This window comes from Leuciscus leuciscus, assembly GCF_965113295.1.
Source record: "Leuciscus leuciscus genome assembly, chromosome: 19".
In the NCBI taxonomy this organism is placed as follows: domain Eukaryota; kingdom Metazoa; phylum Chordata; class Actinopteri; order Cypriniformes; family Leuciscidae; genus Leuciscus; species Leuciscus leuciscus.
In genome coordinates, this window is record NC_138743.1 from 5,149,541 (window position 1) to 5,177,169 (window position 27,629).

Here is a 27,629-nt window from a genome sequence, read left to right on the forward strand (position 1 = left end):
CTACCAGCTAACCACCTAGCTTTAGCTCCGTGGCTCACTGACAACGATTGGTTTACAAGATGGCATTCAACCACACGATTCCCCCTCCCGGTCCAATGAAGCTCAGCGGAGACTGGAGCGCTAACTGGGACATTTTCAGGGCTGAATTTGAAGATTACAGTTTGGCGGTGGACTTGGTAGCCGCATCTTCAGCAGTCCAAGCTGCCACTTTGAGGATGTTAATGGGGCCAGAATGTCGACATGTGTACAAGCACAACCTGCAGTTGACGGAAGCGGAACGTGAAGATGTGACGAACATTCTGGATAAGTTAGAGGAGTACTTCAAACCGGCCAAGAATGTAATATATGAGCGATATGTTTTTGGCTGCTGCAAACAGGAGGATGGTGAGTCCATTGACAATTTTCTTACTCGCTTGAGGGAAAAGGCGGCGACCTGTGATTATGGGGCTCTCAGGGATGAGTTGATAAGAGACAAAGTAGTACTTGGCATTACTAATGAAGCCACGCGTAGACGGCTGCTGAGAGAGAAAGGACTGACACTGACTACAGCCATTGAAATATGCAGAGCTGCAGAGCTGACGGACATGACACTGAGGTCCATGGAGCAAGAAAGGCCACATACGGACAGCGTTAATGCAGCATTCAGACAGCCATCAAAAAAATTTCCCCATGCTGCAGGGAGGCAGCTGAAGAAAAGCACCCCAGCCACAGACAGTGTCTCTACATGCAGATACTGTGGTGTGCATCATGGGAGAGGGCGAGAGCAATGTCCTGCTTACGGAAAGGTGTGCAAAGCCTGTGGTACAGCTAACCATTTTGCTCGTGTTTGCATGAAAACCAGGGGATCAGAGGCATCTGCACACATTCACTCCATGGAAAATCCAGTGCTAGCCCAGGAAACAGATGGTAGTGGAGATGATCTCTTCTCAACCGAATGCATTGGGGCCGTAGGCGCCAGAGGAAAAAAGTGGTTTGCCGTTCTCCTACTGAATGGTGTTAAGCAAAAATGCCAGCTAGACTCAGGAGCCACATGTGACGTTATGAGCCTGAAAGACAAGATACGGATCGCACCACGAGAGAAACTCATGCCAAGCAGCACCAAGCTCAAGCTCTACTCTGGTCAGCTAATGACCTCTATGGGTATGTTTGTGACAGATTGTGTCGTGCGGGATCGCAGACACACCTTAGAGTTTGAGATAGTCGAAACCAGTCAGCAGCCCCTGCTTTCTGGGTCTACATGTGAGCGCCTTGGTCTTATGCAGTTCACCATCCCAGCAGACCTGAATGCGGTGGACAGTAGTATCCAGCCTGGGCCTTTGAAAAGGGAGGCTCTCATCGAGAGGTATCAGGATGTCTTCACTGCACCAGTAGAATCCGTTCCAGGGGTGGTGCACTTTCAGCTAAATGCAGCGGTTCAGCCAGTCCAGAGTGCCCCCCGCAACGTACCGGTCGCCATGAGGGCAGCAGTGAAAGCTCAGCTTGAGAAATACGAAGCGGAGGGCCACATCACCTCGGTCACGGAGCCGACAGACTGGATAAGCAATATGGTGATCATCAGGAAACCAGACAAGTTGCGGATATGCATCAATCCAAAGCACCTCAACCAGGCTCTGCTGCGGTCACACTAGATCATGCCAACTCTTGAAGACATACTCTACAAGCTCCCCAAGGCTAGGGTATTCACCCTGGTGGACGCAAGGGACGCCTTTCTCCAGTGCAGATTGGACGAAGCAAGCAGCTACATGACCACCTTTTGGACACCCTGGGGGCGCAAGCGCTGGTTAAAACTCCCCTTTGGCGTTTCAGTGGCCCCTGAAGTATACCAACGAAAGCAGCACGAGCTCCTGCTGGGACTCAATGGAGTAGACCCCATAGCAGATGACATCCTCATCGTGGGCTGTGGGGATACTGACGAAGAGGCTGGGCGTGACCATGATGCCAAGCTGCTGGCCCTCATGGACAGATGTAGGCAGGTCAAACTAAGGCTCAGCATAAAGAAGCTCCAGTTTAAAGTGCCAGAGGTTCACTTTCACGGGCACATTTTATCGGCAAAGGGACTGAAAGCTGACCCGGAGAAGGTGAAGGCGGTCATAGACATGCCACTCCCGATGGATGTGAAGGCCGTGCAGCGGTTCGTTGGCTTTGTGACGTACCTGGCCAAGTTCCTACCACGCCTCTCAGAGGTCTGTGAGCCGCTGAGGAGGCTCATGGACAAGGATGCGGTGTGGCACTGGCTTCCAAAACATGATGCAGCAGTAAAGGAAGTGAAGCAGCTGGTGACTACAACACCTGTGCTGCGTTACTATGACGTGACAAAGGCAGTGACAATCCAGAGTGACTCTAGCCAGCATGGCCTGGGCTGCGTCCTGTTGCAGGAGGGACAACCTGTGGCATTCGCTTCGAGAGCTCTCACACCAACTGAGCAAAATTATGCCCAGATTGAGAAGGAATGCCTCAGCATTGTTTTCGCATGCCAACGGTTTCATCAGTACTTGTACGGGCACAGCAATGTCACTGCAGAGACAGATCATAAGCCCCTCGTCGCCATTTTCAGCAAGCCACTGCCGAATGCCCCTAAGCGCCTACAGAGCATGTTGCTGTCCCTTCAGGGCTATAATCTCACAGTTGTCTACAAGCCCGGCCCAGAGATGTATGTGAGTGACACGCTTAGCAGAGCCACGGTGCCAGACACACACACAAACTCCAGCCTTGGTGGGCACACAGTCTGCAGTCTGGAAACAGAGCAGAGAGAGGTAGAGCACATCAACCAGTCTGACTATCTTAATGTCACAGACAAAAGACTCATACAAATCCGACAGCACACGGACAAAGATGAGCAGCTCCGGGCGGTGAAGTCAGTGACACTGAGGGGCTGGCCGGACCTCAGAGAAGATGCTGAACTGGAGGTGAGAGAATATTGGGCCTACAAGGAGGAGCTCAGCGTTCAAAATGGAGTGCTCTTCAGAGGAGACAGGGTTGTTATTCCTAAAGCACTGCGTACCGAGATGTTAGCAAGGGTACACTCAAGCCACATTGGGGGCGAGGCCTGCTACAGGAAAGCGCGCGACACTCTGTATTGGCCAGGGATGCGAGCTGACATCATTGACTTTGTCGGCAAATGCACAGTCTGCAATGAGTATGCCATTGAACAGCAGAAAGAGTCGATGATGTCCCACGAGCTGCCAACACGCCCACGGCAGATAGTTAGTGCTGACCTTTTCCAACTGAATGGCAAAGACTTTCTCCTGATAGTTGATCATCACTCAGACTTCTGGGAGATTGACTTCCTCCCAGATCTCTCTGCAGACACCACAATCAAACGCTGCAAAGCACAGTTCGCTCGTCACGGGCTGCCGGATCGGGTTATCTCTGACAACGGCCCTCAGTTTTCATCTTATCAGTTCAAGCGGTTTGCAGCAGAGTGGGAGTTTGAACACATCACCTCATCACCACATTATCCCAAGGCCAATGGCAAAGCTGAAGCTGCAGTCAAGATAGCAAAGAACTTATGCAAAAAAGCACACCGTGAGGGCGAGGATGCCTGGAAAGCAATTCTGCAGTGGCGCAACACACCGACGGAAGGAATGAACAGCAGTCCGGCGCAGCGCTTGATGTCAAGGCGTCTTAAGACTGCACTACCGGTGGCCAACAAGCTGTTGGAACCGTGTGTGGTGACTGGAGTGTTGGAAAAGCTACGTCACAGGAGGCAGGTCTCCAAAGCAAGCTATGACCACTCAGCAAAGGACCTACCTGTGCTCACGGTAGGCCAAGGGGTCTGAATGAAGCCATTACCTTGTGATCGGACAGGCATCTGGAGACGGGGATCCTGCGTGCAGAGGGTTGCCCCGCGGTCCTACCTGGTTGAGGTGGAGGGAGCACTATACCGCCGAAACAGAGTTGATCTTCGGGCAGCAGAGCCAAAAACACCACAGAACTCGGACGGTGAGGCGCAGAGCAGCACGCCGATGGATGTGCCCCTCTTAAACCAGAAGGGGCCAGAGACACTGATTGAGGAGCCGGGTGGTCACGAAGCATGCGCTACCCCACCTAGGCATGCTGACAATTCAGCTGTTGACCCAATGTCCACACCAACAAGGCCCCCAGCTATGTCACACTATGGTCGGCTGACCAGGGCACCAAACAGACTTAATCTGTAGTTTAAAGTTTGCCGTAAGGGTTGTTTGCTTGTAAAAAAAAAAAAAGGACGAGAAGAAACCGTACAACAACTGTATTTTGTTTATGGCCGGTATGATGGAACATGTTAATTTGTTGTCATATTCAATAGGCCTCAGTCTATAACTCAATTATTAGGTATGGACAAGTAGCCTAACTTTCTTTAAAGGGTTAGTTCACCCAAAAATGAAAATTCTGTCAGTAATTACTCACCCTCATGTTGTTCCAACCCCGTAAGACCTTCGTTCATCTTCGGAACACAAATTAAGATATTTTTGATGAAATCTGAGAGCTGATCACTTCTCCATAGGCTGCTAGGTGGCCCAAACTTGCTGGCCCAGAAAAGTTATTAAAGAGATCGTTAATATAGTCCAAGTGACTACAGTGGCTCAATCTTAAGTATATCAAGCGACGAGAATACTTTTTGTGCGCAAAAACAAACAAAAATAACGACTTTATTCCACTATTCATTTCCTTCTCTCTGGGCCTCGTAGTGTTTTTGCGCTGCGCGTCTGTGTTATACGTCATCACGCATCACACACATGACCAGCGTTGGCCAATAGTGAGCCTACGTGGTGACGTGTAACACAGACGCGCTGCGCAAAAACACTACGAGGCCCAGAAAGAAGGAAATTAATAGTGGAATAAAGTCATTATTTTTGTTTGTTTTTGCGCACAAAAAGTATTCTCGTCGCTTGATATACTTAAGATTGAGCCACTGTAGTCACTTGGACTATATTAACGATCTCTTTAATAACTTTTCTGGGCCAGCAAGTTTGGGCCACCTAGTCAAGTCAAGTCAAGTCAAGTTTATTTGTATAGCGCTTTTCACAATACAGATTGTATCAAAGCAGCTTCACAGTATTAAATTAAAATAATACAACAAAGTTTGTTTCAAGAGGAATTTATTGATTGATAAAATTAAATTAAATATCCCCAAAATATCCCCAACTGAGCAAGCCAAAGGCAACAGTGGCAAGGAACCGAAAAACTTCATCAAGTGACCTAATGGTGTCCTAAAACTCCATCAGGTGACCTAATGGAGAAAAAAAAACCTTGGGAGAACCCAGGCTCAGTCGGGGGCCAGTTCTCCTCTGGCATTTATGAGCTAGAGGCCGGATTGTAGTTTGAACTGTAGGATTATATGAATGCCTGGCTGAAGAGATGCGACTTTAATCTAGTTTTAAACTGGGAGAGCGAGTCTGAGCAACGAACAGTATCAGGAAGACTATTCCAGAGTTTTGGAGCCAAATGTGAGAATGCTCTCCCTCCTTTGGTGGTTCTGGATATCCTAGGTATGACCAAAAGCCTTGAATTTAGTGATTTTAAAGAGCGCGATGGATTATAGGGTGATAAAAGATCCGTTAAATAGACTGGAGCTAAGCCGTTTAGGGCTTTATAGGTCAGTAGCAATACCTTGTAATTAATACGGAGCTTTATAGGTAACCAATGCAGTGATGATAAAATCGGTGTTATATGATCATATTTTCTTGATCTAGTAAGAACTCTAGCGGCGGCATTTTGGACTAACTGTAGCTTGTTTATTGAGGATGCAGGACAACCAGCTAGTAAAGCATTACAGTAATCCAGTCTCGAGGTCATGAATGCATGAACTAACTTTTCTGCATCAGAAACTGATAGCATATTACGTAGCTTAGCAATGTTTCTAAGGTGGAAAAATGCTGTTTTTGTAACATATGAAATATGATTTTCAAAAGACAGGTTGCAATCGAGTATGACACCCAGGTCTTTTACTGTAGAGGATAAAGTAACAGGACATCCTATGATGTTAAAGTTGTATTGTGCGAGGTTTTGTGGGCGGTTTTTTGAACCGATAAGTATTACCTCTGTCTTGTCTGGATTTAATAAAAGAAAATTACGGGTCATCCAATCTTTCATATCTTTAACACACTCTGTCAATTTGGAAAATTTTGCGTTTTCATCCGGCCGTGATGAAATATATATTTGAGTGTCATCAGCATAACAATGGAAACTAATTCCATGTTTCCTTATAATATTTCCAAGTGGCATCATATATATTGAAAATAACAGAGGGCCTAATACAGATCCCTGCGGCACTCCATAGTTTACTGGAGTTATGATCGATTTTTCTCCATTTAAATAGACAAAATGGTAGCGGTCAGATAGGTATGATTTGAACCAGCTTAGTGCTTGTCCTTGAACACCAGTATAATTTTGTAGTCGATCTAAGAGTAATGTATGATCTATAGTATCGAACGCAGCACTAAGATCAAGTAAAACTAGTATTGAGATACAGCCTTGGTCAGAAGCTAAAAGTAAATCATTTGTGATTTTAACGAGCGCAGTTTCAGTGCTATGATGCGGTCTGAATCCAGACTGAAACTTTTCATAGATCTCATTTTGTTGCAAGAAAGAGCCCAGTTGAGCGGACACCACTTTTTCTAATATTTTAGACATAAATGGAAGATTTGAAATGGGTCTATAATTTGCTAGATTATTATGATCTAATTGTGGTTTCTTAATGAGAGGTTTTATAACTGCCAGTTTAAATGTTCTTGGAACATGACCTAAAGATAAAGACGAGTTAATAATATTGAGGAGAGGCTCTTCCACTACAGGTAACACTTCTTTCAGTAGTTTAGTTGGTGGTTGATCTAATAAACATGTTGTTGTTTTAGATGAAGTGATAAGTTTATTTAACTCTTTTTGTTCTATAGTTGCAAAGCACTGTAATTGTTCTTTCGGGGTGATAATTGAAGCTGAATTATAAGGCGCGATTGAAGATTGAACGTTTACAATTGTGGTTCTGATGCTTTCTATTTTCTCAGTGAAGAAGTTCATGAAATCATTACTACTGAACTGTAACGGGATATTTTGTTCGGGTGACGTCTGTTTATTTGTTAGTCTAGCCACGGTGTTAAATAAAAACCTTGGATTGTTTTGGTTGTTTTCTATTAGTTTGCGGAGGTGCTCAGCCCTGGCCGCTTTTAGGGCCTTTTTATAACGTGACATACTGTCTTTCCACCTAGCAGCCTATGGAGAAGTGATCAGCTCTCAGATTTCATAAAAAATATCTTAATTTGTGTTCCGAAGATGAACGAAGGTCTTACGCGGTTGGAACAACATGAGGGTGAGTAATTACTGACAGAATTTTCATTTTTGGGTGAACTAACCCTTTAAGAAAAAGGAAGATGTTATAGGATGTATACTCCATCTAGTGTTCATGGTCAGTTCTACATGTTTATACTGCCCCGGCTGGCGGGCGCTTGTTCACAACATGAATAGTCAAGTACACCAGCACTTCTGTGTCCTCGTTCTTACTACAGCAGCAGCAGTGTTTATTCCTGCACTGTAAATGTGTTTAAATTCATGATATTTTTCGTAACGATCTCATCTTCAGTAGAGAAGTGAACTGATGCTCTGGATCAAACCCTGAGTTGACAAGGAACGTTTATATCGAGCATTGTGAGCCGACTAAACCTAATCTAAACCAGGTTAGATTTGTTTTTGTCAACTCTAAACCTACTCTGGTGTTTAATTCTCCCTCTTCATTCTATAAACTGAACTGTTCATTTCCACCCGTTAACTGACACTTTACACAGTAAGTTATGTCTAAGAAAAAAAAAAGGACAAGATTCTGCCTGATTTCTTTTATTTATAGTTTTTCAGTTTAAGTAATCGACCATTTTGAGTGTTCAGAGTTTTGTTTGAAGCAGACATTGCAAGCAAATCAATTTTAAATGAAGATACATGCAATATAATCACTGTGTACTGTATTTTAATATGACAGATCACACTGTTGTACAGTCTGCTCTACTCTGAGGTTCAGATTCAGGTCATGGGGAGATGAAGCGGCTCCAGAAGATGATGCTCTTGGTGGGGTTGTGCCGGATGAAGAAAAGGAAGGGATGGTCTGCAACGAAACTCTCTTCAATTTCTCTTTTCTTACGGCGAAAAACACCCTGGACATCTACACCACTGCCTCCAGCTGCCTCTGTGCCTTCCACGTTCACCTCCACAGAAGACTCATGCACCACTTTGGACAGCTTCATCTTTCCAGGTGCCATGCCAGAGAAGTCACACTTATCACTAAACACATCAGTCATGCCCAGAGTCTTCAGGACCTCCTTCAGATCATATTTCTCCTGCAGCTTAAAGAGGGGTATTTCAACAGCCACCTTTGTAGGAATCATATTGTCCGGCTGAGTCCACTCCAGAAGATTCTCATAAGTGATTGAGTCTACCAACTTAGAGGAAGGGGAGAAAAATAAGAGACAGACAGGGAGAGACTTTTAATTCCCATTTCATGTAACACCAAACCTACACAACAATCCAAATTTTCGTGTAGACTTTATCTTAATTATGCAGTTCCAAGTGAAGTAAAAGCAGTAAGGGAGGTTCAGTTGCTGTTCATATGACTGCCTGTTTTACCTTCGGTAGCCCATCTCTCTGGTTTGGGAGTATAATGAGCATGCTCAGATCTTTATTCGCATAAGGGATCTCCAGAATCCGAGCTTCAGTGGGACGTTGGTATTGTCTGTGTGGGATGTTACCCAGAGGACATGTATTCGTCTTACCCATCATTGGCCAATTTACTCCTTTGTCCTGACATTTAAAACACAGACAGATTGGACATTAGTGATGCTGATGTGTTATCTATGCTGATGTCTCACGCCCTTTACAAAAAATAAGTGTACATCAAGATCATTTTTATCATTTTAAGTATACTTAAGTAAATTTCAAGTATATTTTTAAGTATACTATATGTAATAAGTATACTAATATCAATGTAACAGTAGTAAACTTGTAAGTGTACTATTTAAATACTAATTGGGACTAAATTGGCTCACTTTTTAGTGTATAAAAGTATACTTTTAAGTTTTAACTTTAAGTAACAGTAGTAACTTTGAGAACACAACTAGTTTACATCTAGGTTTTTTGTTTGTACTGCAACTATACTGCAAGTAAACTTTATGAAAGTTTATGAAAGGACACTGAGGTATACTCTCAGTAAACTACTATGTATACGAGTATGTTTTCTTTAAATTAACTTAACATCATACTTATAGTTTACTATTTATATATTATTTTTGCACTTTAAGTATACTACTATGTTCCTATTTAGGAAGTTTTTGTACTTAAAATATAAAAATGCAAAACTTTTAGAGTGTGCACTCTAAAAATAGTTTTATTAAGTTTATTAAGTAAAAAGAAGTTAAAAAAAAAATCTAACTTCATGCATTATCTTTTTTTTTTTCTTTTTTTTTACCAACACTTGAATGTGGGAAAGTTTAATAAAAAACAGCAACAAAAAGCTGAGAAAAATCATGTTTTTGTCAAAGACTACACATCTGGATCGGATTCCGAACGATGATCAAAACATAGATGGAGTAGATCGAGTCCATCAACACCCGAAAGCTTCACAGTCCATAGACTTCGTCCTGGGTCGACATTTTATTCGTTAAGGTTAGGCCGTTTTGATTTATTTGCTGAATTCTTATTTTTAGTTTAAAAGAAGTATACTAATAGCACATTTTTTGTAAGGGTAACGCTGAGTGAGTTGACCAAAACACTAGCACTAAAGCAATAAGACACAAGAGAATCGAGATCATGCTTTACAGTGATTCGCCACTGGTAAGGGGTGTTCTTTGACACGATGACAAGCTGAGAATTGTACAGTGGTTTAGATGTGCATCATCCATTTTTAGCATTTTTTGCATTTTTACCTTGAATGTGGGAACAAGTGTGAATGGCTCGACCCACTTATCCTTGAAGTGCACTGCGCTGATTAGAACAAGACTCATGTCCTTAGACACATCTCCTTTATCCAACAAATTCTTAATTTGATCTAAAATAGAAAGATAAAACAAATCCATCAGAAGAGTGAGAAATTATGAGAAAGTGGTCTAGACTATAGTCTAATAGTTAAAAAACAAATCAACAAAAATTAATTGAATTACTCCCGGTCTTTTTCTCCACCCAGTTGTTGATTTTTTGTCTCGCATCATCAGGATTTGTCTTGAAGTCTGCATTCCTCAAGCTGGCGAAACACCACTCCTCACACATGTCAAGGAAATCCTAACATCATCAATAGGAAGAGAGGGAACATGGCAGCATGGGATTAAAATAACATCACTGTTCTGACCCAGGCATCTCACTGAATGACGTATTTCCTTACTGTCATTTTCAGGAAGTAAATTAACCATTTGCTGGGCTTTCTCAACCAACTCACGTCATAAAAATTGAGTGTCCTTTCTCCATACATGCGGTTCACCAGCTGCAGGCTTCTGTTCTTCCCTCCTTTGTAGAGCTCCTCATGCAGATCGTGGTACATAATTTTCATATTGCCAAAGTGGAGGGTCTTAATAGAAACATAACAGGATATTGTTTAAAATTAAGTGAAATGTATTCAGATAATTTGATACTGTGAAGTTAGAAGTGTTTTGAAGAAAGCATTGTAAAAATGAACATGTATTTCGCGATGTAGAATAGCAGCCACTAATGCATTAAAGGGGACATGTTATGCAAAATTCACTTTTACATGGTGTTTGAACATACCACACAACCACCCTATAATGGTAAAAATCCACCCACTCCTTTGTTATATTTCCCATAAACCATAAACAGAGTCTCAAAATGAGTCATTGGCATTTTCTATACATTCATGTAACAGCCTGGTTCACGACTGGTGACAGAATCTGCCCTGTTAGCTTAGAGCCTCGCTAGAGCAGCTTGTGGAAACACAAGAATGTCTCGGCTACGTGATAAACAATCTAAATGTTCTGTTGTTGGCTGTATCAATGAACATCCATTGATTTCACAGCCTCTCGCGCAGGGAACAGTGTTTTAATAATGCAGTGCTCAAGTTAAAAGAAGTTTAAACTTTGAAAAAACGCGTCTTGACACCATGTGTTTTCAACTGCCCATGCGTTTTAAGAGCATTCATGAACATGAGATGAGTTTATAGAGCTATTTGGAGGCTTGAGCTCACCGTATACATCTGTTCGGCAGTTTCGCCACTGGCACCCAGGACGACCGGGCCCAATGCAGAGGAGATGCTCAGGGGTGAGAATAACACATTGCCCTTGTTGTCCTTACAGAGCACTTTTAACATGTCAATGGAGAATTTTGAGTTTGCCAAAATCACAGGTTCAATTACTTGTTCCATTTTGTTTAAAGCCTAGAATGAAGGAAATTCACTTTAAACATCATGTTAGACCAGCACAGAAAACAGTATAGAAGTAGAGGAATGAAAATATCAGAAAACAAACTGTACATCCTGTTCAAGCCACGGACAAGCAATGGTAATATTACCTGATGTGCTCTCCTATTATGTGAAAAGTCGAATACGGAATTTTTATATAAAATCAAAACAACAGAACAGGCCAAAACTCTTTAGCTTTAAGAAAGCACTGAAAGGAACCCTCTTTCCCTCTTAGTGAAAAGGGTTTTCAGTGATTATCCTGGTCTAATATGCATATGTGCGTTTTACATCCAAACTCTTTAGAAGTTATAGTCATCTGGTGGAAATAATGCTGTACAGTGTCAATGTTTTCAATAATATTGCCTTGAATAGTTTTTTTTTTTTTTTTTAATCAGTTAACCTCAAACGAAGAGCAGTAACTAAAAATAAATAAATTAATTAAATCAATGATTGTTGGTCCTAATCCCCTTTGCCATCAGAACACCAATTGCTTGATCTGGAAAGTGTCAGTGTACTATCTGTTTTTATCAGTGTACAAAAATCTCACTGGAATATTACACTGTTTGGTGAATCTGAAATTAATATTTCTTACTGACACAGTAAAGCAGAAAATATAAAATTATCTTCTTTTTGTATTTCTGAAATACTTACTGATAAAGAAAGCGATGATTCAATCTCTCCTTGATACGAGGTGCGTCTTCACAACTGCCCTACTAACACAAGTCTCATTGCTTCCAGTTATAGATATATATAGAGACACACACACACACACACACACACACACACACACACACACACACACACACACACACACACACACACACACACACACACAATATTGGAAATCACCCCATCGGCAACTTATTGTGAAATCTAAATTCTGAGAATTCAGTGATTTCAGAGGTGGACGGTAAAGTACATTTACTTGAGTACTGTACTTAAGTACACTTTTTGAGTATCTGTACTTGAGTATTTTTTTTTCTGGAAACTTTTTACTTTAACTTCACTACATCTGAAAGGCAAATGTCGTACTTATGTGTTCATAAGCCAGACTTTTGAAGATTCTTTCGTTGCTGCCGCTCAGCGTCGTGGGCAGCGGGGAAAGCATGATACTGGCATGCCATACCAGTGTAAGACTCAATTTTCCAGCTAAGACAAAAGCTGAGATAAAACTCACCCTGCAATGAAGCAATAAAACGCACCCTGGACAGAAAATCTCAAAGAAAGAGCACAGGGCATTGTCTTGTCCAAACTTTTCTCCTTCCTTATCTCTGCATCCCCCTCTCCCTCCTCCCTTCCCCCTGATTCAAGTCACTAAAAGTTCACTGAGAATGTCTATATACAGTATCACATATGATGTATCTTGTGAATCTATTGTTATCATTTTAAATGTCTCAGTGCGATTGGTAAAATGGTCTTAATTTCATTGCAGTCATTGCAGTCTCCTCTTATGAGAAAGACTGAAAACTTAGGAGAATCCTGCAGAATAAGCAAGGCAAGGCAAGGCAAGGCAAGTTTATTTATATAGCACATTTCATACACAATGGCAATTCAAAGTGCTTTACATAGAAGAAATTAAAATAATAAAAAGAAATAAGAATAATTAAAACAGTTTAGAAAAATAAAATGAAATACAGTACAGTACAGTCGGACGAACAGTGGCACAGTGCTCATTCAGTAAATGCACAGCTAAACAGAAGTGTTTTGAGTCTGGATTTGCAACGCATTCTCCTCCTAGAGCGTCATATACTGACGCTTTTGACATTTCGTCTACATCGAACGCACATGGCACCCTTTAGCGTCAATATGAGACGCACAGAGCTTTGTTCGGTTATGGGTAGGTTTAGGTTTGGGGTAGGGTTAGACCGCTAGGAGGCGCCTTCTGGCCCATATCTATCTGCGTCTCATATTGACGCTAAAGGGTGCCATGTGCGTTCGATGTAGACGAAATGTCAAAAGCGTCAGTATATGACGCCTTGGGATGAGAACGGGCTGGGATTTGAATGTCACCACTGTAGGAGCACATCTGATCTCTTCTGGAAGCTGGTTCCAGCTGCGGCTGGCATAATAGCTAAAAGCAGAATCACCATGCTTAGAGTGAACCCTTGGTATTTCTAGCTGATATGATCCTAATGATCTGAGTGATCTGTTGGGTTTATATTCAGTGAGCATATCTGCAATGTATTGAGGTCCTAGGCCATTGAATGACTTATATACCAGTAATAATACTTTGAAATCAATCCTAAATCTAACTGGGAGCCAGTGTAAAGACCTGAGGACTGGTGTGATATGTTCATATTTTCTGGTTCTGCTCAGAATCCTGGCGGCAGCGTTCTGTATGAGCTGCAACTGTCTTATGGTCTTTTGGGAAGGCCAGTGAGGAGTCCATTACAATAATCCACCCTGCTGGTGATGAAAGCATGCACAAGTTTCTCTAAGTCTTGTCTGGAAACAAAGCATCTAATTCTTGCAATATTTTTTAGATGATAGTATGCTGATTTAGTTATTGCTTTGACATGACTACTGAAACTAAGGTCTGACTCTAGTGTCACACCAAGATTCCTGACTTGATTTTTAGTTGTTTGACCCCTAGAGTGAAGGTATGCGTTCACCTTGAGAACTTCATCTTTGTTTCCAAATGCAATGACTTCAGTTTTATCTTTGTTTAACTGAAGAAAGTTTTGGCACATCCAACTGTTGACTTCATCAATGCATCGGCACAGGGAGTCAATGGGGCTGTAATCGTTAGGCGATAGGGCTAAGTAGAGCTGTGTGTCGTCTGCATAGCTGTGGTAAGCAATTTGGTTCTTTCTCATTATTTGGCTCATTGGGAGCATATACAGGTTGAACAAGAGTGGCGCAAGAATTGAGCCTTGAGGGACTCCGCATGTCATGGATGTCCACTCAGACTTATGGTCTCCTATACTCACATAATAACCTCTCCCATCTAAGTATGACCTGAACCATTTTAGGACTATCCCAGAAAGCCCCACCCAGTTTTCCAGCCTGTCAAGAAGTATGTTGTGATCGACAGTGTCAAATGCAGCACTGAGGTCGAGTAGTACCAGCACTGATAATTTGCCTGAATCAGTATTTAAGCGAATATCATTTATTATCTTTATGAGCGCTGTCTCTGTGCTGTGATGCGGTCGGAAACCAGATTGAAAATTGTCAAAGTATCCATTCGAGCTTAAGAATTTGTTCAGCTGATTGAAGATAACTTTTTCAATGATCTTGCCTATGAAAGTAAGATTCGAGATCGGTCTATAGTTGCTTAATATGGTCTTATCCAGATTGCTCTTTTTCAGGAGGGGCTTGACAACTGCAGTTTTCAGGGAGTTTGGAAAACTCCCAGAAAGAAGTGAGGCATTTACCACTTCTAGGAGATCTGCTTCTAAACTGTTTAACACACTTTTGAAAAAAGATGTGTTAAAAGCAGAGAGCGACCGCTTAAGAGTAAAATAGTTTGCACTGCATCCTCTATTTCAGAACTGGCTAGTTTGTGATCGTGAGCGCACATTCGCGACGTGACGTCTCAAAGCGATACCGGGTCCTTTAATGAATTAATAATTTAAAGTATGGATACTCAGAATAATCAAAGATCTAAATGAAGTCAATCAATATTGATGATTATTTTCTAATAAGAAACACAATCTAAATTTGATAATCATTTGAAATTGGAGTCAGATTAAGGGTAGAGCTAGCCTGGGAAAACCCAGACAACTTCCGGCAAATTTAGATTTGCTCTGCAAGTAGTCTGGCAAAGAGCTCATTCAAGCCCATTTCTAATCCCTCGAAATCGCGGCACCAATCAGAAACGTTGGGGCGGGCTTTACACGATGACGATCGCTCTGATTGGTTTTAGGTCTATCCAATTGCGCCCAGAGGCATTTGAGCGACGTCCGTTGGTGAAGCGCAGCAACTTTTAAATGCATATTAAAATTGCAAACACATGAGGACAGTCTCCATGAAAGACCCACTGGCAGATGAACGTGCTACTACATTTTTCTCCGAAACGGTAGGAAATGAAATTAGATTTAAAGGGCACCTATTATGCAAAATTCACTTTTACATGGTGTTTGAACATAAATGTGTGTTGGCAGTGTGTGAGCAAAACCACCCTAGAATGATAAAAAAAAACACCAAGTGTTTTTTTTACAATCTCAATAAATCATAAGCACTGTCTCAGAATGAGCTGTTCTCAGATTCAGCGCAATGTGATGTAGAATTGCGTAGGCCCCTCCCATGACTGTTGAGTGACACTTCAGTTTGAGCATAGACCCGCCCTGAGTGAGCTGGACACAGTCCGCCATTGTTCGACGCTTGAGCAGCTGTAGACAAGAATGTCTCCTAAGCGATTGAGGTGTTTTGTTGTTGGATGTCAGAATGAACATATCAGTCTTCATTTACCAACTGTTCATGATCCAGATTACACTCTCCGGAGCGACAGGACTAACGTTACTGACCACGGCAGAAATGAAAGTGAGAGCGCACACTTTATGACAGCTCATCGAATAGTTTTACGGATTTACAGTGTACCAGTTTATTAAGCACAGACTGAAAAGGTGTGTATATATTTGTTTGCTGTTAGTTGTAACGAGTGTTTTGTGTACTTCGCTGTGTATGTTCCATGATAATGAAAGGGAGAGAGAGAGAGAGTTTATGGATAAGACTTTAATGCTCACATCTTATACTGTGTTTATTTAGCTGTTCTTACAGTGATTCTCTGGAGTAAATCTAATGCTTCATCTTTTGTGTGATGTACAATAAACTTCATTGAACTCATCAGTATATTTTGGTCATCATTCGGACGAGGTCTGCTACAGCAGGCTTGTATTAATAGTGGATAAAAGCAGATGACAAATAAGTTATAACCATAATTAAGCTAAACTATACCTGTTTAATCTCCATACAGTATAGGGGAGAGCGGGGCACAACCTAACACTTTTTGACTTTCTCAGTTTGTGTAAATCTACTTATGGTATTTTTTTCACATTAATTTCCCACATGTCTAGTACAATTATGTGGTTTTGTTTTATTAATACAGTATATACTTTTTTCTTGACATACCCCAAAAGAATGGAAGTGAAATGTGACAACATGCCCCATAGGTGGGGTACATTGTAACATAACATATGACAGCTTAAAATGTTATCTGATCTAATAAAAAATATATACAAAACAAACTAAAATATTTTCTAAATAAAATACAATTAAAAAACTTTTTCATATAAAATAATGGCAATTTTTAATAATTAAATATAAACAAATTTTTGAGTTTTGACTACGAGCACATGAAAACACAGCTATAATACATAGTTCAAAACAAATAAATAATTAGTCATTTCTGAACATTGACTCTCAGTCTTTATTCACCTTTTTCTCACGTTTTCCCAATAAAATTAATAAAAGTATAGAATATAATAGCATATTTCGAATAGGGGCACATTGTAACGCAGTGTTACAACATGCCCCCGCCTGCACAACTGGGATTTAAACCCTGCTAGTGTCTTCTGCTAGTTAGCGAAGCATTAAATAACTATCTCAACTGTTAAATAACATCTTGGAGATTAAAATAATATCAGATTTGTCTTATTTTAAATAAACACAAAAAATAGAGATGAAAAATTAACTTAAGTAAGAAATTTACTTTTGCTATGGTTTAATAAATGTCTCTGGATATCTTCCAAAAAAATATATAATTTTGGCGGATTTTTATATTTTTTTATATATAGTGTTGATATGGCAACTAGTAAATACACAAAGTTTCGTCATCCAAGCATGTGCGGAAGTATTTAAAACAAGCGTGTTACAACTAGCCCCGCGTTAGGTTGTGCCCCGCGCTCCCCTATATTCTCTGGTGTTGTGGGCATTATTGTCCGAGAGTCAAAATGAACACGCTACTGAGAGTTTCTGTTTTGATATTATCAAATGAGATTGTCCTGACTGAAGCGCGAGCTCGTGAGGCTCCGCCCCCTGGGCCGGCAGCAGCAGTTAATTTGCATTTAAAGGGATACACACTAAAACAGCGCGTTTTTCTGAGCCCCCAAAAATGACAATTTAAATATGCTGTAAAAAAATATCTGTTGGGTATTTTGAGCTAAAACTTCACATACATACTCTGGGGACATCAGAGACTTATTTTACATCTTGTGAAAAGGGTCATAATAGGTGCCCTTTAATAGAGGATTTTAACTGTGACAAGATGATTGACAGGGCAGTTTACGTGACAGGATGCACGCGACAGATCCGTCCGATAAAGATGACGAAGTAATATGTCCCAAAGCTTGCCTACTTTTTTGCTACACATTCAAAAGTAAATACCTTTTCTTCACAAAAAGAGTACATACTTTTATGGCGTAGTGTAACTTAGGCGAATTGGGACGCAGCATATGGCTTTACATGATGACGACTGCTCTGATTGGTTTTAGGTCTATCCAATTGTGCCCAGAGGCATTTGAGCGACGTCCGTTGGTGACGCCCCTTTGGAAATGAGTTATTAATGAAGCTTTGCCAGACCATAACTCAGTTACTACTGAGAATGGTCTGGTTTTAACCAGGCTAGCGTAGAGCTAAAGTAATATTGAAACTAAATTCTAATAAATTAGGTGAACTTCACTGGAGCGCTGAAAAGACATACACACATTATACCTTCACCCACACCATTGGATTCCGTCGTTGGGCCGATGGGTGGTCTTTACACCAGGTACAGACCACAGCTCAGCGCTGCTCCAAGGCAGGGCAAGCAACGCAGTATCGTCCTGAAGGTTTCCTGTCGTTTGTTCAGACGGACTCGCGCAGCACTGCTCCTGAAGGGCATCGTCCAGGCAGAAGCGACGTGGTCCAGGAGGCATCTGGAAGAAAATATGTCATACTCACCAGAACGCTACAAGGGAGTGGCACTCCTTTTGGGATCCGAGCCTGAGGAATGCGTACATCAACGGCGAGCTGGCTTCTTGTATCTGAAGGAAAAGATTCTGAGGCAAAGGCACTCAGCGCTGCCCTAAAGTGCGGGGGAGCCTGTCTCTATTTCACGCGCTTGAACGTCATTGGCGGGCGTGTTCTCGCCAATAAAATCTCTGTCTTATCTCTGTCCGATATTATTCAGCATTGATGTGAAGTTGGATTTGTAAAGGAGCACCAAGATATGTTGCATGATGTGAGAATCTGTGAAATGACAATCTGCAGACAACAACAACATTATCGTCTGTTGGTGTAGTATTGTAAAAAAAAAAAAAAAAAAGGCGCTAGTAGTAACGCCATTTTTATTATTATTATTAAACAGAATTCAAGTGCAAACAATTATGCCATAATTCAACAATCATAAGTTGTTTATACAGCACTTAGAAGAAAGTTGATGCTAGTGTATAATAGTTACCGATTTTGGTGTGAATAGGCCTTAAAGGGATAGAGAATTTACTGAAGAAATCAGTTGACAGTAGCCATTGGCTTCCACTGTAGGAAAAAAAATACTTTGGAGGTCAATTGTCTGGTGACAAGATTTCTGAAATGAAATCCTAGGGACATTTCCTATATGAGTGATCAAAATATCACTGAAATCTCATTTGTTATTATCTATTAATTAAAAACCGTTGTTTTTTTGTTTTTTTTTGGGGGGGGGGTTTCCTATATTATTATCAACATTAATAATGATTGATTTAGTTTGATTATTAGGATTTTTGGTCTGGTTTTACAACCCCAATTCCAGAAAAGTTGGGACATTTTGTAAACCACAATAAAATCAAGAATCTGTGATTTGTAAATATTTTTTAACCTTTATTTAACTGACAAGTACAAAGAAAAGTTTTCCAATGTTTTCATTGACCAACATAATTGTATTTTGTAAATATGAACAAATTTTGTTTTGTGGGTTCATCTTAATCAAATCTCTTCTATACTTCTTTACAGCTTCATTGAAATCTCGTCTCCATGATGAGTGGTGCGCAACTTGTGCATCCGCCGCTGGTTCTGCTGTGTGTCGATAACAGGCTGGGGTTTTTGTCACTCTGTGCTCACCTGACATTTTAAGTCCCGCTGTGGATACAGTTTGTAGCATGTTATCCACCACTGCATCACCCCGAAGGACCTCCACGCACCTTTCCAAGCAATTCGGCACACTCAAGGGAGCTCAGTACGCTGGCTTTGGTATGCTGCAAACTCCTGGGCACTGACTCGCCCATCTCGAATATTGCTTCACAACAGAGGAGGCCATAGTAGGTTTAGCTTTCATTGCTTGCTTGATCAGGCCTCCGATCTTAGATCTGGTCTCTCTCCACACTTCTATTATACTAAGGGCCTGTCCCAATACCTCCCCTTACCCTAGATTTCTGCCCTAACCCTTGTTTTTGCGCGTTCTCGTGTAGGGGTAGGGTGTCCCAATACTCTAAAGAGCAAGGGGGAGTGCTATTCTCCCCTTAAAATCAACCCTCAAAACATAGTGCGGTCCGATGCAGGCTTAAAACGAAGTGGAAGATGAAATTACCCAGGATACCTTGTGGACTCAGCAAGCCTGTAAATTTATTTAAACAAGATGGCGGATACCGCTGGAAAGGAACAATTGAATTTTAAGTATATTTTCGCAAATAAGCATGTTAAAATTTCTAAATATGTTGGAATATGTTAGTTTGATGCACATCCAATGGACTGTTAAGTTTTGAACACTAATGTTAGAAAATATTTCACGAAGCTATCTATCTGACGATGTTCATGATATCTGCCGAGTGCTTCGAGAGAGTCTGCCCATCAAATATATGTGACAGTATTAGTTAAGTGATTGACAGTTGTGGTGTCCTATCAGGGGAGAGTATGGTCTATTTAATGCGGGTTGGCTGTATCCTGAGATGCGTCACGTCTTTGCTCCGCCCCCTCGTGCGTCATCCACTAGCGCCTCAAGCCTGTTTTATGCTTCTGCGTCGAATCGACGGCGTACCCCCGCGGACCCCTCTGCGTCGACGCGAACCTCGACGCGACCCCTCCGCCGTAGCTTGACGTGCACCTCCAAAAAATTGTAACTACGCGTCGCGGTGACGCAGACCGCAGGGGCTGTGATTGGTCAGATTATACATCATTGTGACACTGAAGACTGGAGAAATGATTCTGAAAATTCAGTTTTGATCACAGGAATAAATTACACTTTACTGTATAGTCACATAGAAAACAGCTGTTTTAAATTGTAATAATATTTCACAATTATACTGTTTTTGCTTTGTATTTTTAATCAAATAAACACAGCCTTGGTGAGCAGAAGAGACTTCTTTTAAAAACATTAAAAATCTTACCGATCTAAAACTTTTGACCGGTAGTGTATATGTATATATTTATATATATTCTTTTCTTTTTTTTGTTGTTGCTAGAAATAAACTTCAATCAATCAAATCAATGTTTGTTTTGAAAAAAAGTTTGTTGTTTATTTACAATACAATGTTCACGGGTACATCATGGATATCAAGTAATTAACCAAGTTAACATGTTTCCCGTCGAGGCTTCCAACGCAGTTTGGGAAGTTCCAAAGTCGCCAGAAATCTGAAGCAATAGCTTCCCACTGGCTGGTTGAAGGGCAGGGCAAAAATTCGGGCTGCAGCGCAGTCCACAGCGCTTTGCAGACCTCCGATACTATGCGGGACACCGTGGTCGCACCCATTTTGTAGCCCAACCCGGTGATCTGTTGGTTTGCACCCGAAGATAAAATCTTTAAAGTCACTGCCAGTCTCTGAGCGAGGTCAATAGGCATACTGTGTGTAGTCTGATGCTGTATTAACGGCTTTAAACGATGAACAAGATCGTCAAATCGACCTTTCGACATCCGAAAATACTTAAAGTGCATTTCTTCGTCCAAGTCCCTCAGCGGTCGAACAACCGTAACAAATTCGCCAATCCTTCCCCTGTCTTCGTGCACTGGTCGTACAGACCACCTTCGCTGACGTCTTCTTTTTCTTCTACGATTAAACATTTGCAATAAAATCATTTGTTGTTCAACGTTGATTAGCTCCAGCTGCAACAACACTCTCTCTCTTTCGCTCGCCATTGTCGGAAATGAAAAAGCGGAACCGGCGCATGGAACCAAAACAAACTAGGAAAGAGATTCGCGAACCACACCACCCCCCTAGCGTTCTGGCGGTGAAATGCACCGCGATGCAACGCAACCCGACGCAGAACCATAAAACGGTCACGACGCCGTTGGAGTGACGGCGTAGCTACGCCGTGGAGTTGACGCAGAAGCATAATGAGGGCTTCAGGTATGTGCTGGTAGCGAGTGTTTTAAATTGTTTGTTTAGAACGCTACTGATGTGTTCTCTTCAAATTGTAGCGTTTCATTTAAGCGCTTTTCCGACGGTGCATTTCATCAGCTCAGAATGGGTGTCTGCGCACCCTTCAGGTATGTAAACTGTCCCTGTATTGAGTGGTGGTTATGATGGCGTGCAGTATACGGAGTCGCTATATCACTGTTAATGCGTTGCTTCCTGTACCCCAGTTAATCGGTGGTTATGATGATCGCGGTAAACAGTAGCCTGTGGGGATTATATGTGGGGTGATGTCATCTTTTGGTAAGTGTCATGTAAGATGTCTGGAAGATTGTAGTGGAAAGAGGCACTAACATCTCGCTGCTTCTCTTTAAGGCGTTCGTGAGGCGCGGGTCCTCCCTTTCGTCCTCGGGACCATTTTGCTGGTTCCCTGCAAAATTTCCTTTTCGTTCTTCCGTGTTTCTATGAACTTGAGTTCACCCGGATAACCACGGTGCTTGCGCTGCCCCCCGTGTCGCGCTGATCGCGCCGGCGGGAGTTCATAAGGGCACAGGATTTGTATCGTCTACTTCCTTTCCCTCTTTTAGTGTGATAGAAATGTTGTGATTAATAATAATTGCCTGTTATTTGTACGAGAACCAGTGTGTGTGCACGCGCGAGTGCATGTATGTGTGTGTGTGCTGCACCAGCTCTATTCTTTTGTTATTCATTTCTTTAGTTCAACTTCGTGTATTTTGTTTAGATTTATTTTGTTATCTAAGTGCGTGTGTCATTGTTTATCTTGATTATTGTATGTGTAATTTGGCTGTGATATTTTCTCTGGTTATTATTTTGGGGTTTTACTAAACTCAATTACTTTCTTTTTTGTCTATTCATTTTGTTTCTTCCAGGAACTGAGGTGGCCAGGCGGAAGGACCTTCTCTTGCAGTGTTGTAGTGATGGTGTTGCAGTGGGTGACACTTTTGAAGTGCTTGCATGTGTGATCCAAGTGCACGGTGACGTGTGTGTGTGTGTGTGTGTGTGTGTGAGTAGGATTGCGCTTTTGAAAAAGCCATTAAGTGGTCCTTCCGCTGGTCGACTCAGCCTGGTTGTTTTATTTTTTTGTGTTTGGCTGAAACTCCTCCTACCCTCGTGGGTAGAGGACTATGTTGGTGTGTGCCATTCATATTGTCCCCTGCGAGCACCTGTTTTTGTCCTTTGATATTTGTGCATTGAGCGCTGAGCGCCCTTGTTTTAAGAAGATGTACTGTTTTTAACTATTTTTGTATGTCAATAAAATACCTTTTTTTGTAATTTAGTTGTACTCCTGTCTCTAACCTCCCTGACACACATACGAACCTGTGAGACCTAATGCAAATTGCTGGGTTATTTAGATATTCCCTGATTTATTCAGGGTGGCGTAGTCGACAATTATCACCGTAAGCTAGATTCTTTATTGAGAGCCCTCACCGCCTCATGCCACATATACATCTGATCTGAGTAGTTCATCTAATTTTATTTTTGATTTTGGCTGCCAAGGATTATAAAAAGATGTGAGGTAAAACTATTAAAAACTAGCCGCGTTCGTCTAGTGTTTCATCTTTTTCTTTACAGCGCGCTGTCACTTCTCCTTAACGTTAAACCCAAACAGCACTGAGCACAATCAGTGATTGTTGTTAAATGCAGTGTCTGCTGATTCTTAATTGCAGGAGGTGTTTGATTGTAAAAAGAGCTATTATAAGCACAATGATCCGCGCAATAGACGTTGACCCTGTTCCCATGGTGGCGCGCGTTCGGAAACGGACTGCAACTAGACAAGCAAACTATACTTTGGGTTCCATGCGTCTAAACGATCAATACAGACAAAAATATGGCTAAATGACCGGTTTGGAGATTCACTTTAACACAGTTTATGTCTTAAATGGGAGTTAGTTTTGGAATAGTTGGGAGAAAATGTGTATTATTAGATCTGCATTCGGTCTTAAAGTGGCAGCGTCTAATAAACCTGCTAATGATTACACCTTTAATGTGAATAAAACGACTAAAGGCAAAGAGAAAATTACTCCCAGCTCTTGAATGAATAACTTTAGCTTTAATAAGCATTAATCTATCTATATTAAACTATGTTGTGTCATTTTACATTTGATTACTTTATTAGATTTCTAGCATATTATTATGGATACTTATATATCCTGATCATAACTGGGATAGTTATGTGCATGTATTCACATAGTAGTGGTGTCCCATTTCGTAGGGAAAGATCTTCAACTCCACTTCCTTCGTTGAGGAGACTTTACTTTCGAGGGCACTCAAAACCAAGTGGAAGTTTTAAGGGGGGAGAAATGGGACAGGGCCTTTAGCTGCTCCAGTGCTTTGATGATTTCTGTTGGCACTGCACACACGTTTGATAGCTATTGTTCATATGCACCATCTTGTTGGACATATGGCCAGTAAGGTAATGTCAGGAAGCATACAACGGATCCAGTAGCGAGTCGAAATAAAGTTTATTGTAAACAGTCAGTAGAACAAACTGAACAGCTGGCAAATAACGGCACCCAGCAGGTCCTAGGAAACACGAGAAAAGCAGAGTAGAATCCAAGCAGGGTAGAGGAGAGATGACGCGCCGTGAAACTTCAACACAGGCAGACCACAGCTCAGGCAGAACGACAACAGGAGATCCGTGCAAACCGGGAGCAGGACCAGAACTGCACAGAACAGAGATCAGCACAAGGACCAGCAACCCAAAACGATCTGACACTGAACATGAGTAACACTGCTCTACATATAGGACTAATAACGAGACACACCTGCGACTGATCTGATCGCGCGTCAGCGCAGCTGGCGCTGATAGGCAATCAGATCAGCGCAGTACACACAGAATGAGCAAGCAAACCCGCAAACCGTGACATTACCCCACCCCCTAGGAGCGTCACCTGACGCTCTCAGAGGGTCCTACCTAGCGATTGTAATCAAGTCAAGTCAAGTTTATTTGTATAGCGCTTTTCACAATACAGATTGTATCAAAGCAGCTTCACAGTATTAAATTAAAATAATACAACAAAGTTTGTTTCAAGAGGAATTTATTGATTGATCAAATTAAATTAAATATCCCCAAAATATCCCCAACTGAGCAAGCCAAAGGCAACAGTGGCAAGGAACCAAAAAACTCCATCAAGTGACCTAATGGTGTCCTAAAACTCCATCAGGTGACCTAATGGAGAAAAAAAACCTTGGGAGAACCCAGGCTCAGTCGGGGGCCAGTTCTCCTCTGGCATTTATGAGCTAGAGGCCGGATTGTAGTTTGAACTGTAGGATTATATGAATGCCTGGCTGAAGAGATGCGACTTTAATCTAGTTTTAAACTGGGAGAGCGAGTCTGAGCAACGAACAGTATCAGGAAGACTATTCCAGAGTTTTGGAGCCAAATGTGAAAATGCTCTCCCTCCTTTGGTGGTTCTGGATATCCTAGGTATGACCAAAAGCCTTGAATTTAGTGATCTTAAAGAGCGCGATGGATTATAGGGCGATAGAAGATCCGTTAAATAGACTGGAGCTAAGCCGTTTAGGGCTTTATAAGTCAGTAGCAATACCTTGTAATTAATACGGAACTTTATAGGTAACCAATGCAGTGATGATAAAATCGGTGTTATATGATCATATTTTCTTGATCTCGTAAGAACTCTAGCGGCGGCATTTTGGACTAACTGTAGCTTGTTTATTGAGGATGCAGGACAACCAGCTAATAAAGCATTACAGTAATCCAGTCTCGAGGTCATGAATGCATGAACTAACTTTTCTGCATCAGAAACTGATAGCATATTACGTAGCTTAGCAATGTTTCTAAGGTGGAAAAAGGCTGTTTTTGTAACATATGAAATATGATTTTCAAAAGACAGGTTGCAATCGAGTATAACACCCAGGTCTTTTACTGTAGAGGATAAAGTAACAGGACATCCTATGATGTTAAAGTTGTATTGTGCGAGGTTTTGTGGGCGGTTTTTTGAACCGATAAGTATTACCTCTGTCTTGTCTGGATTTAATAAAAGAAAATTACGCGTCATCCAATCTTTTATATCTTTAACACACTCTGTCAATTTGGCAAATTTAGCGTTTTCATCTGGCCGTGATGAAATATATATTTGAGTGTCATCAGCATAACAATGGAAACTAATTCCATGTTTCCTTATAATATTTCCAAGTGGCATCATATATATTGAAAATAACAGAGGGCCTAATACAGATCCCTGCGGCACTCCATAGTTTACTGGAGTTATGATCGATTTTTCTCCATTTAAATAGACAAAATGGTTGCGGTCAGATAGGTATGATTTGAACCAGCTTAGTGCTTGTCCTTGAACACCAGTATAATTTTGTAGTCGATCTAAGAGTAATGTATGATCTATAGTATCGAACGCAGCACTAAGATCAAGTAAAACTAGTATTGAGATACAGCCTTGGTCAGAAGCTAAAAGTAAATCATTTGTGATTTTAACGAGCGCAGTTTCAGTGCTATGATGCGGTCTGAATCCAGACTGAAACTTTTCATAGATATCATTTTGTTGCAAGAAAGAGCCCAGTTGAGCGGACACCACTTTTTCTAATATTTTAGACATAAATGGAAGATTTGAAATGGGTCTATAATTTGCTAGATTATTATGATCTAATTGTGGTTTCTTAATGAGAGGTTTTATAACTGCCAGTTTAAATGTTCTTGGAACATGACCTAAAGATAAAGACGAGTTAATAATATTGAGGAGAGGCTCTTCCACTACAGGTAACACTTCTTTCAGTAGTTTAGTTGGTATAGGATCTAATAAACATGTTGTTGTTTTAGAAGAAGTGATACGTTTATTTAACTCTTTTTGTTCTATAGTTTTAAAGCACTGTAATTGTTCTTGCGGGGTGATAATTGAAGCTGAATTATAAGGCGCGATTGAAGATTGAACGTTTACAATTGTGGTTCTGATGCTTTCTATTTTCTCAGTGAAGAAGTTCATGAAATCATTACTACTGAACTGTAACGGGATATTTTGTTCGGGTGACGTCTGTTTATTTGTTAGTCTAGCCACGGTGTTAAATAAAAACCTTGGATTGTTTTGGTTGTTTTCTATTAGTTCGCGGAGGTGCTCAGCCCTGGCCGCTTTTAGGGCCTTTTTATAACGTGACATACTGTCTTTCCACGCGATTCTAAAGACCTCTAAATTAGTTTGTTTCCATTTACGCTCTAAAATACGGGTTTCTCTCTTTAAAACATGCGTAGTATTGTTATACCATGGTGCTTTATTTTTCTCTCTGACCTTTTTTAATTTAATAGGTGCAACCACATCCAATGTTCTAGAGAGAATGGTGCTCATAGTGCTAGTTAGTTCTTCTAGTTCATCTGTTTGTTTGGGTTCAGGCGGCAGCTGAGACAGATTAGATAAGCAATTTGAGAAATTATCTATGGTGGATGGGAGGATTGTTCTGCCTGGTTGATAACGCGACGCCGCATGACATATTACAGCAGTACGTAATATGCAAGTTACCATGTAGTGATCAGTGACTTCATCACTTTGTGGAATGATATCTATATCGGTTGGATCGGTTCCATGTGATATAATTAAATCGAGTGTATGATTAAGACGATGTGTTGGTCCGGTGACGTTTTGCTTGACCCCAAATGAATTTAATAAATCTGTAAATGCAGCTCCTAACGCATCATTTGGATTATCTACGTGTATGTTAAAATCTCCAACAATTAATGCTTTATCGACATTGACTAATAGGTCTGAGAGAAAATCTGCAAACTCTTTTAGGAAATCAGCGTAAGGCCCTGGCGGTCTATATACGGTAGCCAAGGCTAGAGAGAATAGGGATGTTTTTCTAACATCTAAGAGCGTAACATTTAGTACAAGTACTTCAAATGAAATAAACTTATAACCCGTTTTCTGAGTAACATTTAGAATATCTCTATAAATGGTTGCAACACCTCCGCCACGACCAATCAGACGGGGCTCATGCTTATAACAGTATCCAGGAGGAGTAGACTCATTAATACCGAAATAATCATT

General features: G+C 41.2%; 1 protein-coding gene and 1 long non-coding RNA gene across 2 annotated transcripts; one reads left to right on the forward strand and one right to left on the reverse strand.

Moving 5' to 3' along the window:
* The first annotated feature begins 3,824 nt into the window (after positions 1-3,824).
* Positions 3,825-7,896, forward strand: LOC309482642. The gene is made up of 2 exons (XR_014200340.1): positions 3,825-4,347; positions 7,343-7,896. It is a non-coding gene; the product is annotated as an uncharacterized lncRNA (long non-coding RNA).
* LOC309482626 (leukocyte elastase inhibitor-like) lies at positions 7,791-12,108 on the reverse strand. Its single transcript, XM_082148092.1, has 7 exons — positions 12,011-12,108; positions 11,147-11,335; positions 10,388-10,516; positions 10,116-10,233; positions 9,882-10,003; positions 8,587-8,760; positions 7,791-8,402 (listed from the first exon to the last, which is right to left on the reverse strand). The coding sequence occupies exons 2-7, from the start codon at positions 11,321-11,323 to the stop codon at positions 7,992-7,994; spliced, it is 1,131 nt and encodes a 376-aa protein (XP_082004218.1). The 5' UTR covers positions 11,324-11,335; positions 12,011-12,108; the 3' UTR covers positions 7,791-7,991.
* Between the last annotated feature and the right edge of the window lie 15,521 nt (positions 12,109-27,629).